Source organism: Arachis ipaensis, chromosome B4 (assembly GCF_059453495.1).
Source record: "Arachis ipaensis isolate K30076 ecotype BB chromosome B4, ASM5945349v1, whole genome shotgun sequence".
In the NCBI taxonomy this organism is placed as follows: Eukaryota; Viridiplantae; Streptophyta; class Magnoliopsida; order Fabales; family Fabaceae; genus Arachis; species Arachis ipaensis.
Genome location: NC_142439.1, coordinates 94,289,736 through 94,303,406, shown reverse-complemented (window position 1 = coordinate 94,303,406; position 13,671 = coordinate 94,289,736). Strand labels below are relative to the sequence as shown.

Below are 13,671 nucleotides of genomic sequence, written 5' to 3'. Positions count from 1 at the left end.
CGCCGATTTGGGCCATCAAATCTCGAGCAAAGTATAGACTATTATATATTGCTGGAAAGCCCAGGATCTCTACTTTCCAACGCAATTGAGAGCGCGCCAATTGGGCTTCTGTAGCTCCAGAAAAACTACTTTGAGTTCAGGGAGGTCAGAATCCAACAGCATCTGCAGTCCTTTTTCAGCCTCTAAATCAGATTTTTGCTCAGGTCCCTCAATTTCAGCCAGAAAATACCTGAAATTATAGAAAAACACACAAACTCAAAGTAAAGTCCAGAAGAGTGATTTTTATTTAAAAACTAATAAAAATATAATAAAAACTAATTAAAATATACTAAAAACATACTAAAAATAATGCCAAAAAACGTATAAATTATCCGCTCATCACAACACCAAACTTAAATTGTTGCTTATCCCCAAGCAATTGAAAATCAAATAGGATAAAAAGAAGAAAATATACAATGAATTCCAAAAAATCTATGAAGATCAGTATTAATTAGATGAGCGGTGCTTTTAGCTTTTTGCCGGGAACAGTTTTGGCATCTCACTTTATCCCTTGAAGTTCAGAATGATTGGCATCTATAGGAACTCAGAATCCAGATAGTGTTATTGATTCTCCTAGTTAAGTATGTTGATTCTTGAACACAGCTACTTTATGAGTCTTGGCCGTGGCCCTAAGCACTTTGTTTTCCAGTATTACCACCGGATACATAAATGTCACAGACACATAACTGGGTGAACCTTTTCAGATTATGACTCAGCTTTGCTAGAGTCCCCAATTAGAGGTGTCCAGGGTTCTTAAGCACACTCTTCTTTTTGCGTTGGACCTCGACTTTAACCGCTCAGTCTCAAGTTTTCACTTGACACCTTCACGCCACAAGCACATGGTTAGGGATAGCTTGGTTTAGCCGCTTAGGCTAGGATTTTATTCATGTAGGCCCTCCTATCCACTGATGCTCAAAGCCTTGGATCCTTTTTTTCACCCTTGCCTTTTGGTTTAAAGGGGTATTGGCTTTTTCTGCTTGCTTTTCTTTTTCTCTCTCTTTTTTTTTCTGCAAGCTTTTCACTGCTTTTTCTTGCTTCAAGAATCAATTTTATGATTTTTCATATCATCAGATAACATTTCTCCTTTTCCTTTCATTCTTTCAAGAGCCAACAATTTTAACATTCATAAACAATCAAATTAAAAAATATGCACTGTTCAAGCATTCATTCAGAAAGACAATAGTATTGCCGCCACATCAAAATAATTAAACTGTTTTAAAATTTGAAATTCATGCACTTCTTTTTCTTTTTCAATTAAAAACATTTTTCATTTAAGAAAGGTGATGGATTCATTTTCATAGCTTTAAGGCATAGACACTAAGACACTAATGATCATGTAATAAAGACACAAACATAGATAAACATAAAGCATAATTTTCGAAAAACAGGAAAATAAAGAACAAGGAAGTTAAAGAACGGGTCCACCTTAGTGATGGCGGCTTGTTCTTCCTCTTGAAGATCTTATGGAGTGCTTGAGCTCCTCAATGTCTCTTCCTTGCCTTTGTTGCTCCTCTCTCATGATTCTTTGATCTTCTCTAATTTCATGGAGGAGGATAGAATACTCTTGGTGCTCCACCCTTAGTTGTCCCATGTTGGAACTTAATTCTCCTAGGGAGGTGTTGATTTGCTCCCAATAGTTTTGTGAAGGAAGATGCATCCCTTGAGGCATCTCAGGGATTTCATGATGAGGAATTTTCTCATGCTCTTGATGAGGTTCTCTTGTTTTCTCCATCCTTTTCTTAGTGATGGGTTTGTCCTCATCAATGAGAATGTCTCCCTCTATGTCAATTCCAACCGAATTGCAAAGGTGACAAATGAGATGAGGGAAGGCTAACCTTGCCAAAGGAGAGGACTTGTCCGCCACCTTGTAGAGTTCTTGGGATATAACCTCATGAACTTCCACTTCCTCTCCAATCATGATGCTATGTATCATGATAGCCCGGTCTATAGTAGCTTTGGACCGGTTGCTAGTGGGAATGATTGAGCATTGGATGAACTCCAACCATCCCCTAGCCACGGGCTTGAGGTCATGCCTTCTTAGTTGAACCGGCTTCCCTCTTGAATCTCTCTTCCATTGAGCGCCCTCTTCACATATGTCCATGAGGACTTGGTCCAACCTTTGATCAAAGTTGACCCTTCTAGTGTAGGGGTGTGCATCTCCTTGCATCATGGGCAAGTTGAATGCCAACCTTATATTTTCTGGACTAAAATCCAAGTATTTCCCTCGGACCATTGTAAGCCAATTCTTGGGGTCCGGGTTCACACTTTGATCATGGTTCTTGGTGATCCATGCATTGGCATAGAACTTTTGAACCATTAAGATTCTGACTTGTTGAATGGGGTTGGTGAGAACTTCCCAACCTCTTCTTCGGATCTCATGTCGGATCTCTGGATATTCGCCCTTTTTGAGCTTAAAAGGGACCTCGGGGATCACCTTCTTCTTGGCCACAACTTCATAGAAGTGGTCTTGATGCACCCTTGAGAGGAATATCTCCATCTCCCATGACTCGGAGGTGGAAGCTTTTGCCTTTCCTTTCCTCTTTCTAGAGGTTTCTCCGGCCTTTGGTGCCATAAATGGTTATGGAAAAACAAAAAGCTTTAGCTTTTACCACACTAAACTTAGAAGGTTGCTCGTCCTCGAGCAAAAAAAGAAAGAAGAGAGTAGAAGAAGAAGAAATAGAGGAGATGGAGTGGGCTTTGTGTTTCGGCCAAGGGGGAGAAGTGGTGTTTAGGTTGGGAAAGTGGTTTGAATTTGAATGGTGAGGTAGGTGGGGTTTTATGAAGGATGGATGTGAGTGGTGAAGAGAATGGTAGGATTTGATAGGTGAGGGGTTTTTGGGGAAGAGGTATTGAGGTGATTGGTGAATGAGTGAAGAAGAGAGAGAGTGGTGGGGTAGGTGGGGATCCTGTAGGGTCCACAGATCCTGAGGTGTCAAGGATATCTCATCCCTGCACCAAGTGGCGTGCAAAACGTCCCTTTCTGCCAATCCTGGCATTAAACACCAGGCTGCTGCCCATTTCTGGCATTTAACGCCAGCTTCTTGCCCATTCCTGGCGTTAAACGCCAGTCTGGTGCCCTTTTCTGGCGTTAAACGCCCAGAATGGTGCCAGACTGGCCGTTTAACGCCCATTCTGCTACCTTTACTGGCGTTTAAACGCCAGTAACTATCTCCTCCAGGGTGTTGTATTTTTCATTCTATTTTTCACTTTGTTTTGTCTTTTTCAATTATTTTTGTGACTTCACATGATCATCAACCTACAAAAAACCTAAAATAACAATAGAAATTTAACATAGATAAGTAAAAATTGGGTTGCCTCCTAACAGGCGCTTCTTTAATGTCAATAGCTTGACAGTGGCTCTCATGGAGCTTTACAGATGTTCAGAGCAATGTTAGAACCTCCCAACACCAAACTTAGAGTTTGAATGTGGGGGTTCAACACCAAAATTAAAGTTTGGTTGTGGCCTCCCAACACCAAACTTAGAGTTTGACTGTGGGGGCTCTGTTTGACTCTGTATTGAGAGAAGCTCTTCGTGCTTCCTCTCCATGGTGACAGAGGGATATCCTTGAGCTTTAAACACAAGGGAGTCTCCATTCACTTGAATGATCAATTCTCCTCTGGCAACATCAATCACAGCTTTTGCTGTAGCTAGGAAGGGTCTGCCAAGGATGATGGATTCATCCATACACTTCCCAGTCTCTAGGACTATGAAATCAGCAGGGATGTAATGGTCTTCAACTTTTACCAAGACATCCTCTACAAGTCCATAAGCTTGTTTCTTTGAATTGTCTGCCATCTCCAGTGAGATTCTTGCAGCTTGTACCTCAATGATCCCTAGCTTCTCCATTACAGAGAGAAACATAAGGTTTATACTTGATCCCAGGTCACACAGAGCCTTCTCAAAGGTCATGGTGCCTATGGTACAAGGTATTGAGAACTTTCCAGGATCTTGTCTCTTCAGAGGTAATCTCTGTCTAGTCAAGTCATCCAGTTCTTTGATGAGCAATGGAGGTTCATTCTCCCAAGTCTCATTACCAAATAACTTGGCATTTAGCTTCATGATTGCTCCAAGATACTTAGCAACTTGCTCTTCAGTGACATCTTCATTCTCTTCAGAGGAAGAATACTCATCAGAGCTTATGAAAGGCAGAAGTAAATTCAATGGAATCTCTATGGTCTCAGAATGAGCCTCAGATTCCCATGGTTCCTCATTAGGGAACTCCATGGAGGTCAGTGGGCATCCATTGAGGTCTTCCTCAGTGGGAATTACTGTCTCTTCCTCCTCTCCCTGTTCGTCCATGTGAGATGTGGTTATGGCCTTGCACTCTCTTTTTGGATTCTTTTATGTATTGCTTGGGAGAGTGCTAGGAGGGAGTTCAGTAATTTTCTTACTCCGCTGACCCAATTGTGCCTCCAAATTTCTAATGGAGGACCTTGTTTCAGTCATGAAACTTTGAGTAGTTTTGATTAGATCAGAGACAATGGTTGTTAAGTCAGAGGGGTTTTGCTTAGAATTCTCTGTCTGTTGCTGAGAAGATGATGGAAAAGGCTTGCTATTGCTAAACCTGTTTCTTCCACTATTATTGTTGTTGAAACCTTGTTGAGGCCTCTGTTGATCCTTCCATGAGAGATTTGGATGATTTCTACATGAAGGATTATAGGTGTTTCCATAGGATTCTCCCATGTAATTCACCTCTTCCATTGCTGGGTTCTCAGGATCATAAGCTTCTTCTTCAGAGGAAGCTTCTTTAGTACTGCCTGTTGCTGCTTGCATTTCAGACAGACTCTGAGAAATCATATTGACTTGTTGGGTCAATATTTTATTCTGAGCCAATATGGCATTCAGAGTATCAATCTCAAGAACTCCTTTCTTCTGCGTTGTCCCATTATTCACAGGATTTCTTTCAGAAGTGTACATGAATTGGTTATTTGCAACCATTTAAATGAGTTCATGAGCTTCTGCAGGCGTCTTCTTCAAATGAAGAGATCCTCCAGCAGAGCTATCCAATGACATCTTGGATAGTTTAGATAGACCATCATAGAAGATTCCTATGATGCTCCATTCTGAAAGCATGTCAGAATGGCACCTTTTGATCAATTGCTTGTATCTCTCCCAAGCTTCATAGAGGGACTCACCATCCTTCTATCTAAAGGTTTGGACTTCCACTCTAAGCTTACTCAATTTTTGAGGTGGAAAGAACTTTGCTAAGAAGGCATTGACTAGCTTTTCCCAAGAGTTCAGGCTTTCTTTAGGTTGTGAATCCAACCATGTTCTAGCTCTGTCTCTTACAGCAAAAGGAAAGAGCATAAGTCTGTAGACTTCAGGGTCAACCCCATTGGTCTTGACAGTGTCACAGATTTGCAAGAACTCAGCTAAGAACTGATGAGGATCTTCCAATGGAAGTCTATGAAACTTGCAATTCTGTTGCATTAGAGAAACTAATTGAGGCTTAAGCTCAAATTTGTTTGCTCCAATGGCAGGGATAGAGATGCTTCTCCCATAGAAATCAGGAGTAGGTGCAGTAAAGTTACCAAGCACCTTCCTTGCATTGTTGCCATTGTTATTTTAGGCTGCCATGGTTTCTTCTTCTTTGAAGAGCTCTGTTAGGCCCTCTAAAGAGAATTGTTCTTTAGCTTCTCTTAGCTTTCTCTTCAAGGTCCTTTCAGGTTCAGGATCAGTTTGAACAAGTATGCCTTTATCTTTGTTCCTGATCATATGAAAGAGAAGAGAACAAGAAAGTGGGGAATCCTCTATGTCACAGGATAGAAATTCTTTGAGGTGTCAGAGGAAAAGAAGAATAGAAGGAGGAGGTAGATGGAGGAGAATTCGAACATATAAAAAAGGAGGGAGTTCGAATTGTACCTTGAAGAGGAGTCTTAGTCCCTTAAATAGAAGGATGTGAGAAGAGGGGAAGAATTTTCAAAAATTAATTAAAAGATTTTAAAAAGAAATTTGAAAATTTGATTGAGATTTTCGAAAACTAAGATTGGGAAAGAAATAAAGTGATTTTTGAAAAAGATTTTGAAATTAGAAAAAGATTTGATTGAAAAAAATTAATTTTGAAAAAGATGTGATTGAAAAGATATGTTTGAGAAGATATGATTGAAAATTAAAAAGAGAAAGTTTTAAAACTAAAGTTGATTACTTAACTAACAAGAAATTAGAAGATATGATTCTAATATTTAAAATTTGATCCTTTCTTAATAGGCAAGTAACAACTTGAAAATTTTTGAAGTAAATCTTGAATTAAAGTAAGGATTTTTGAAAATAGTAAAAATAATTATAAAATGGAAAGAAATTGATTTTCAAAGAGATATGATTGAAAAGATATTATTTGAAAAAGATTTGATTTTGAAAAATTATGAAAACTTGAAAAAAATGTGAATTAAAAACAAAATCTTCCCTCTAGTGTCATCCTGGCGTTAAACGCCCAGAATGGTGCCCATGCGTTTAACGCCCAAATCTCTACCTTTTTGGGCGTTAAACGCCAGTTTTTCTTTTTCACTGGTCGTTTTGAACGCCTAGCTTTTTCTGTTTGATTCCTTTGCTGAATGTTCTGAATCTTCAATTCTCTGCATTATTGACTTCAAAAGACATAGTTTTAAAAATATTTTTGAATTTTTGATGATTAGAAACAATAAAAATGCAACTAAGATCAAGTAAACAATGCATGCAAGACACCAAATTTAGAAATTTTCATACTAGAGACACTAACAAATTGAAAATGCCTATTAAAAACAACAAAACACACAAAATAAGAGTATTTAAAGATCAGAACAAGTAAATCATCAAGAACAACTTGAAGATCAATGAAGAACATAATGTATATATTTGAAAAATGCAAGAAGAATAAAAACATGCAATTGATACCAAACTTAAAAATTGATACTAGACTCAAACAAGAAACATAAAATATTTTTGATTTTTATGGTTTAAAAATTTTTTTTTTATTTTCGAAACTTATATGGAAAAGAAAATAAAGAGAATCAAAACTTTTAATAAGAATTCCAGGAATCATTGCAATGCTAGTCTAAGACTCCGGTCCAGGAATTAGACATGGCTTACTAGCCAGCTAAGCTTTCAATGAAAGCTCCGGTCCAAAATACTAGACATGGCCAATGGCCAGCCAAGCTTTAGCAGATCATTGCTTTCAACAGCAAAATTGATAGAAATCAACAAGCTCTTGTGATGATAAGTTGAAACCTCGGTCCAAAAGATTAGACATGGCTTCTCAGCCAGCCAGACTTCAACAAATCATCATGAAACTCTAGAATTCATTCTTAAAAACTCTGAAGAACAAAATAGAAAATCTTTTTGTATTTTTGAAAATTTTTTTCGAAAAATAAAAAGGAAAAGTACCTAATCTAAGAAACAAGATGAACCGTCAGTTGTCCAAACTCGAACAATCCCCGGCAACGGCGCCAAAAACTTGGTATGCGAAATTGTGATCATCAACAATGGCGCCAAAGGACTTGAAGCTCTCAAACGTGAATCACACTTTGTCACAATTCCGCACAACTAACCAGCAAGTGCACTGGGTCGTCCAAGTAATAAAACTTACGTGAGTAAGGGTCGATCCCACGGAGATTGTCGGCTTGAAGCAAGCTATGGTCATCTTGTAAATCTCAGTCAGGCGGATTCAAATGGTTATGGAGTTTAAGGTGATGAAAATAAACATAAAATAAAGATAGAGATACTTATGTAATTCATTGGTGGATTTCAGATAAGCGTATGAAGATGCTTTGTTCCCCTTGAACCTCTGCTTTCCTATTGCCTTCTTCCAATCATTCATACTCCTTTCCATGGCAAGCTTTATGTTGGGCATCACCGTTGTCAATGGCTACTTACCGTCCTCTAAGTGAAAATGGTCCTGATGCTTTGTCACAACATTGGCTAATCAGCTGTCGGTTTTCGATCATGTCGGAATAGGATCCATTGATCCTTTTGCGTCTGTCACACGCCCTATAATCGCGAGTTTGAAGCTCATCACAGTCATCCCTTCCCAGATCCTACTCGGAATACCACAGACAAGGTTTAGACTTTCCGGATCTCAGGAATGGCTGCCAATAATTCTAGCCTATACCACGAAGGTTCCAATCTTAGATTAGAAACCCAAGAGATACGCATTCAAGCCATTGCTAGTAGAACAGAGGTGGTTGTCAGGCACATGTTCATAGGTGAGAATGATGATGAGTGTCACGGATCATCACATTCATCAAGTTGAAGAACGAATGAATATCTTGGAGAAGAAATAGCTTGAGTTGAATAGAAAAACAATAGTACTTGTATTAATTCATGAAGAGCAGCAGAGCTCCACACCTTAATCTATGGTGTGTAGAAACTCCACCGTTAAAAATACATAAGAACAAGGTCTAGGCATGGCCGTGAGGCCAGCCCCCAAACGTGTCTAAGATAGCATAAGACTTATCAAAGATGAAAATACAATAGCAAAAGGTCCTATTTATAGAAAACTAGTAGCCTAGGGTTACAGAAATCAGTAATTAATGCAGAAATCTTCTTCCGGGCCCACTTGGTGTGTGCTTGAGCTGAGCATTGAAGCATTTTCATGTAGAGACTTTTCTTGCAATTAAACGCCAGCTTTTGTGCCAGTTTGGGCGTTTAACTCCAGCTTTTGTGCCAGTTTTGGAGTTAAACGCCAGAATTTCTATGCTGACTTTGAACGCCGGTTTGGGCCATCAAATCTCGAGGAAAGTACAAACTATTATATATTAATGGAAAGCCCAGGATATCTACTTTCTAACGCAATTGAGAGCGTGCCAATTGAGCTTCTGTAGCTCCAGAAAATTCACTTTGAGTGCAGGGAGGTCAGAATCCAACAGCATCTGCTGTCCTTTTTCAGCCTCTGAATCAGATTTTTGCTCAGGTCCCTCAATTTCAGACAGAAAATACCTGAAATTACAGAAAAACACACAAACTCATAGTAAAGTCCAGAAGAGTGATTTTTATTTAAAAACTAATAAAAATATAATAAAAACTAGTTAAAATATACTAAAAATATACTAAAAACAATGCCAAAAAGCGTATAAATTATCCGCTCATCAGGGAGGGTGCAAGGTTTGGAGAGCTGCACCTTGAGGTAGGCATGAAGTTCGAATCTAAATGGGAATTTAGAGAAGCTGTGAGAGAATATACAATCCAAGAGGATAGAAGCATAAAGATAGTGAAAAATGATAACATAAGGTGTAGGACGGTGTGTAAGGTCAAAGAGTGCCCATGGGTGGCTTATGCATCAAGAGACCATGAAGACACCTGTTGGCAAATTAAGACATTCAATGATGACCACACCTGCCCAAGAGAGGACAAGAATAGGGCTGCCAACAGGAATTGGGTATGCAGCAAGCTTGTGAAGAAGGTGAGAAAGTATCCATAGCGAAAAACAAGGTAAAGCTGCAGAATCACACTGGGAAGCTCACACCTGTTATAAAGAGCAGGCTGGAAAAGGTTAGGAAAGAATCTAAGCATTGGAAGCCTATTTGGACTGGGGATAACGGATACAAAAAATTTGAGGTGCACGGACATCCAACTAACCATGTTGTGGACATAGGAAAAAGATTGTGCACATGCCAATTTTGGATGCTAACGGGTAAGTTAATTGTCTTTATGCATTTTACTTACTTCAACCATAACTATTATCATGGTTCATGTCACTGTTTGGCACCTGCAGGTATTCTGTGTGTGCACGCTTGTGCTGCCCTCTCTCGTGTGAATAAGCAGCCAGAAGACTTCTGTCACAGATGGCTGACCATGGAATCATACAGGAAAACTTATAACCACCACATTAATCCAATTCCGGGTCAACCAATGTGGGAAAAAGCAGAGGACTGTAACAGGCCACATGCCCCTAAAATCAAGACAAAACCTGGAAAACTAAAGATGAAGAGGAGGATGGATGCGGATGAGAAGAGTGGTTTTGGAACTAAGAAGCCTAAAGTTGACCCAAAACTGTCGGGCAACACTGCAGACGGTGTACACCTAAAGAGACAGCTGAGTGCCTTTACATGCAGTTACTGTGGTGAAAAAGGGCATACGAAGAGAGCCTGCAAAAAGAAGAGAGATGCTGATGCTGCTACTGCCGCTGCTGCTGCTGTAGCTGCCGCTGCCGCTGTAGCTGCCGCTGCCGCTGCCGCCGAGGCGGCTGAGAAGAAGAAAAATGATGAAGTACATCATGTGCTTGAGCAGCCTGTTCAGCAGCCCCAAGACGATTCTGGCCAAGCAGATTTGGAAAGCAATCCCCAGGAGATCGACTTAACTCAGCCTATTGCTTCTGAGCAAGAGGATTTTGAAAAGGTAAATAAAATATAACATTTGAGTATTTTATTATTTCCATGCATAAATAATACTTAATGCCACTTATTTCTCCTATAGGATCCTGGACCGAAAAGACCTTCGAAGCTGTCACCAAGAAGACGATCCTCTCTGCCGCCAACCGCACCGACAGTGAACCCCTTGCAGGGTGCATCTTTAGCAACATCTTCAAAGTTTGCCAAATTGATGCAGTTCATCCCAACGCCAGGATTTAAGCCCCCAAGAAAGAAGAACTGAATACTTTAGATATATATACTTAGGAGTTTCTGTTTTGTTTTGTGTTATTAGTCTTTAACATCGTATAATGACTAGATGGTGAACTGTGATCCAAAGGCCTTTTTGGTATGCCTTGGCCTTGCTTTTGATGAAACTATAGATAGCAGCATAATGATTTCTAGGCTGCCTTTTACCTTCAACTTTTGTTGTTTTTTGATAAACAATGGAATTAATGTTAATATACTATACTATGTGGTTTACCATTCAAGAAGCAGTTTTTTTTATTTTTTTTTTTCATAAACAATGGAATTTATCTTAACAAGATCACCAACAACACTGTCAATACATACACAGCTAACACTAACAACTGGGTAATCACTTTTTGCATCTGGACATCCTCCTCCAACCTTCGAAGCCTCCAATCAAAGTTGATCTTCACTTCATCACCACACGATTCTGACTTTTCAACCTGTTCCTCATTCACAGAATCTGCCCACACAAAAAGCCCGCACCATCTCTTCCCACTTGTCTGTAACCAATAAAGGATCAAAGTTTAGAGATGAACAACACAAGAACAGTCAGGGGAGGAGAATCATAACAACACAAGAACAGTCAGGGGAGGAGAATCATAACAACACAAGTAATTATTCTAACGTACATTATAATTGGGGCAACCATAGAACGGTTTATTCGGATTCGAATCTGTGCCAAACCATCTGAGAACTGGCCGACAGCCACAGCCGCACCATTCTGGCGGGGCTGATCTTCTGCTCTTTGTTTGCGTTCTAGTCCGGTTCCAGCTAGATGGGGAATGAATAGAGCTTCCACCTGCAGTGCTACCTCCACCCATCATCGACATGAGTAGCAGCCCCAGATGGGAGTGTATGAACAGTAAGAAGTGTATGAAAGAAGAAGAAGAAGAGATGAACAAGACGAAGAGGGGAAGTATCTGAGAATTTGGGGATTTAGGGTTACATATAATAAGAGGGACCAATCTGGGTAAAAATTGGAACTTAGCTAGCTCAGCTAGCCATTGGGACCCGTCCCACGTGGCAATCCGAGGCCACGTCAGCGCTCAGGTGATGAATCATCACCTGAAATATGGCCAGGGACTAGTTTGAGTGCTCGGAGCTCTATCTGGAGGACTACAATAGGAAAATCGGGATCTTAGGGATTACTATGAGTAATTGCATGAATCTCAGGGACTACTATGGGTATTTATTCCAATTTCTTTACTAGTTGATTTGTTCAATTTGTTTACAAGGAGTTCAATTTGTTCCGTTATTACTATCTGATAACTTCCATTTGTTCAATTTGTTAAGGTAGGTACTCTATTCTCTAATCCAAATTTCGATCCATTATGTTAGGGCTTTTTCACCATATCTATTTTGGAATCTTCTGCAACCACAGAAATCTACTAATTAGATTTTCTCACTAGAAAAACACACGAGCCTGCAAAAATGACTTACGATAGTTTTTCTGGTTCTTTTTTCTTCTGCAAAAAAACCTTGAATATACCGAGTTATTATGAAGCTTAAATTTGTAATATATCTCTTTGTCAGTTAGCTCCATATTTATCTAGAAGTTAGTTTAGTTAGTGGCAGGAATAGAAGATTGAGATCTCTCTCTACACATAGCAGAATCTTGAAGCTTCTTCTCTGTTCTTTCTATTCTCTCCTCACACATAAGCTCTATTTTAATTTAGTAATTTATATATTTGGTATTTGGTGATTTTATGTCTTGCATGTCATTTTTTAATAACAGAAATTGCTAGCTGTAATAGATGAACTTGAAGCATTGTGACCTGAATTTAAACTCCTTGGGAACAAATTGAACAATTGGAGGTAAATCCTAGCTGTAATAGCTGTAATATTATTCTACTCTCTTGCTCCTTGGGGCCGTTGCTTCTTTGCTCTGCTCTCTCTTGTTTGTGATTCTGCTAGGAGAAACCTTGAAAGCATGCTTATAATTTTATGGTCCTAGTGCAACTTTTTATCAGGACTCTTTTGGTTTTTAATTCTGTCCCTTTGGAAAGCTTTAATTTCAGAATCTTAGATGCTTCTTTGCTTCATCAAGGGTCTAGTGCCCTCATGGTATAATTATTGTTAGTGTATATAGTAGTATGTGGCTTCATAATTTGTCCCTTGTTGGATCATGATATTTTGTTATCATGAAAATTATATATATATATATATATATATATATATAAAGCTATTCTGATTTTGACTAATTTGTTAGAATGCGAACTTCTGAATTTGTCTTTAAATTTATTAGATGTTTAGATGACTCTGAATTTACTGTTGAATTTGTCTGTAAATAGGTGGTTTTGCTGGGTGAAAATTTTTGAAATATGAGAATGTTGTTTTCCTCTATATTCCATGAACACCCTTCTCCTTTACATGCTTTTTTATTTTAACACTACATTTAGATTTGTGAGATCTTAACTTTAATGATGACATCATTGTTTTCTCTTAATCATATGCTGAATGCCCATGTTTAGTGATTAAGATAAAATATTTGCAAGAATATTATTAATTATTAATGTACAGTTTTATTTTGTGTCTACCTAACAAATTTTTTAGTTTGGACCTACCCTTATTTTCACCTCATTTGTGTATCCCCCAAGGTTTCTAAAATTTGTTTTAGATCCAGCACCTTTTCTGGATTATTAGTTACACACATTGGTAGTTAGTACCTATTTGGGTTTGGAGAAATTTAAGATTTTGACTCAATCCCATTTACCATTTGACAATCCACTTTTGTATAATTCACTTCCCATTTTCTATTTTTCTTCATTCCATGTTGTTATCTCTGGTTTGAACATTGGATTGTGTTCAGTTCTCTTCTGTTCTTCTTTGACTACTGAATATAGAGACTGAGATCAAAAGGAGGGTGTCTGATTTGAACTGCAGAATATAGGGAGTTTCATTTAACAAGTTTCAGTTTTTTGTTCGTTACATCTGACATATTTTTAAGTGTCCCTGTCCTGTTTCACTTACTATTGTTTTCTCTCAGATCTATGCTGCAACTGTATCAGCAAAAAACTAGAAATGGTATGTTCGTATTTATTGTTTTCTTTTCCCATCTGT

General features: G+C 38.7%; 2 protein-coding genes and 1 non-coding gene across 4 annotated transcripts in view; all 3 read left to right on the top strand.

The window, feature by feature from the left end:
* Nucleotides 1–13,671, top strand: part of LOC107639437 (mitochondrial adenine nucleotide transporter ADNT1-like) — a 34,665-nt gene that overhangs the window by 13,386 nt on the left and 7,608 nt on the right. Inside the window, exons 2-3 of one of the 2 annotated variants that reach the window (XM_088484221.1) lie at nt 11,847–12,426; nt 13,598–13,635. In XM_088484221.1, coding sequence (XP_088340347.1) covers nt 13,602–13,635 — 34 coding nt within the window. In that variant the 5' untranslated portion in view covers nt 11,847–12,426; nt 13,598–13,601. Of the gene's footprint in view, nt 1–11,846; nt 13,636–13,671 lie in introns of both variants that reach the window. The other variant, XM_088484220.1, reaches the window with a different exon arrangement.
* LOC148568411 (small nucleolar RNA R71) lies at nt 5,112–5,215 on the top strand. The gene has a single exon (XR_015882002.1). It is a non-coding gene; the product is annotated as a small nucleolar RNA R71 (small nucleolar RNA).
* Nucleotides 9,635–10,603, top strand: LOC148568410 (uncharacterized). The gene is made up of 3 exons (XM_088483232.1): nt 9,635–9,644; nt 9,726–10,348; nt 10,427–10,603. Exons 1-3 carry the CDS (start codon nt 9,635–9,637, stop codon nt 10,601–10,603), a joined length of 810 nt encoding a protein of 269 aa, XP_088339358.1.

Bases quoted from the DNA above. Each gene is read 5' to 3' on its own strand.
- LOC148568410 (XM_088483232.1), top strand. The intron at 10,349-10,426 runs GTAAATAAAATA...TTTCTCCTATAG, and splicing joins AGCAAGAGGATTTTGAAAAG to GATCCTGGACCGAAAAGACC.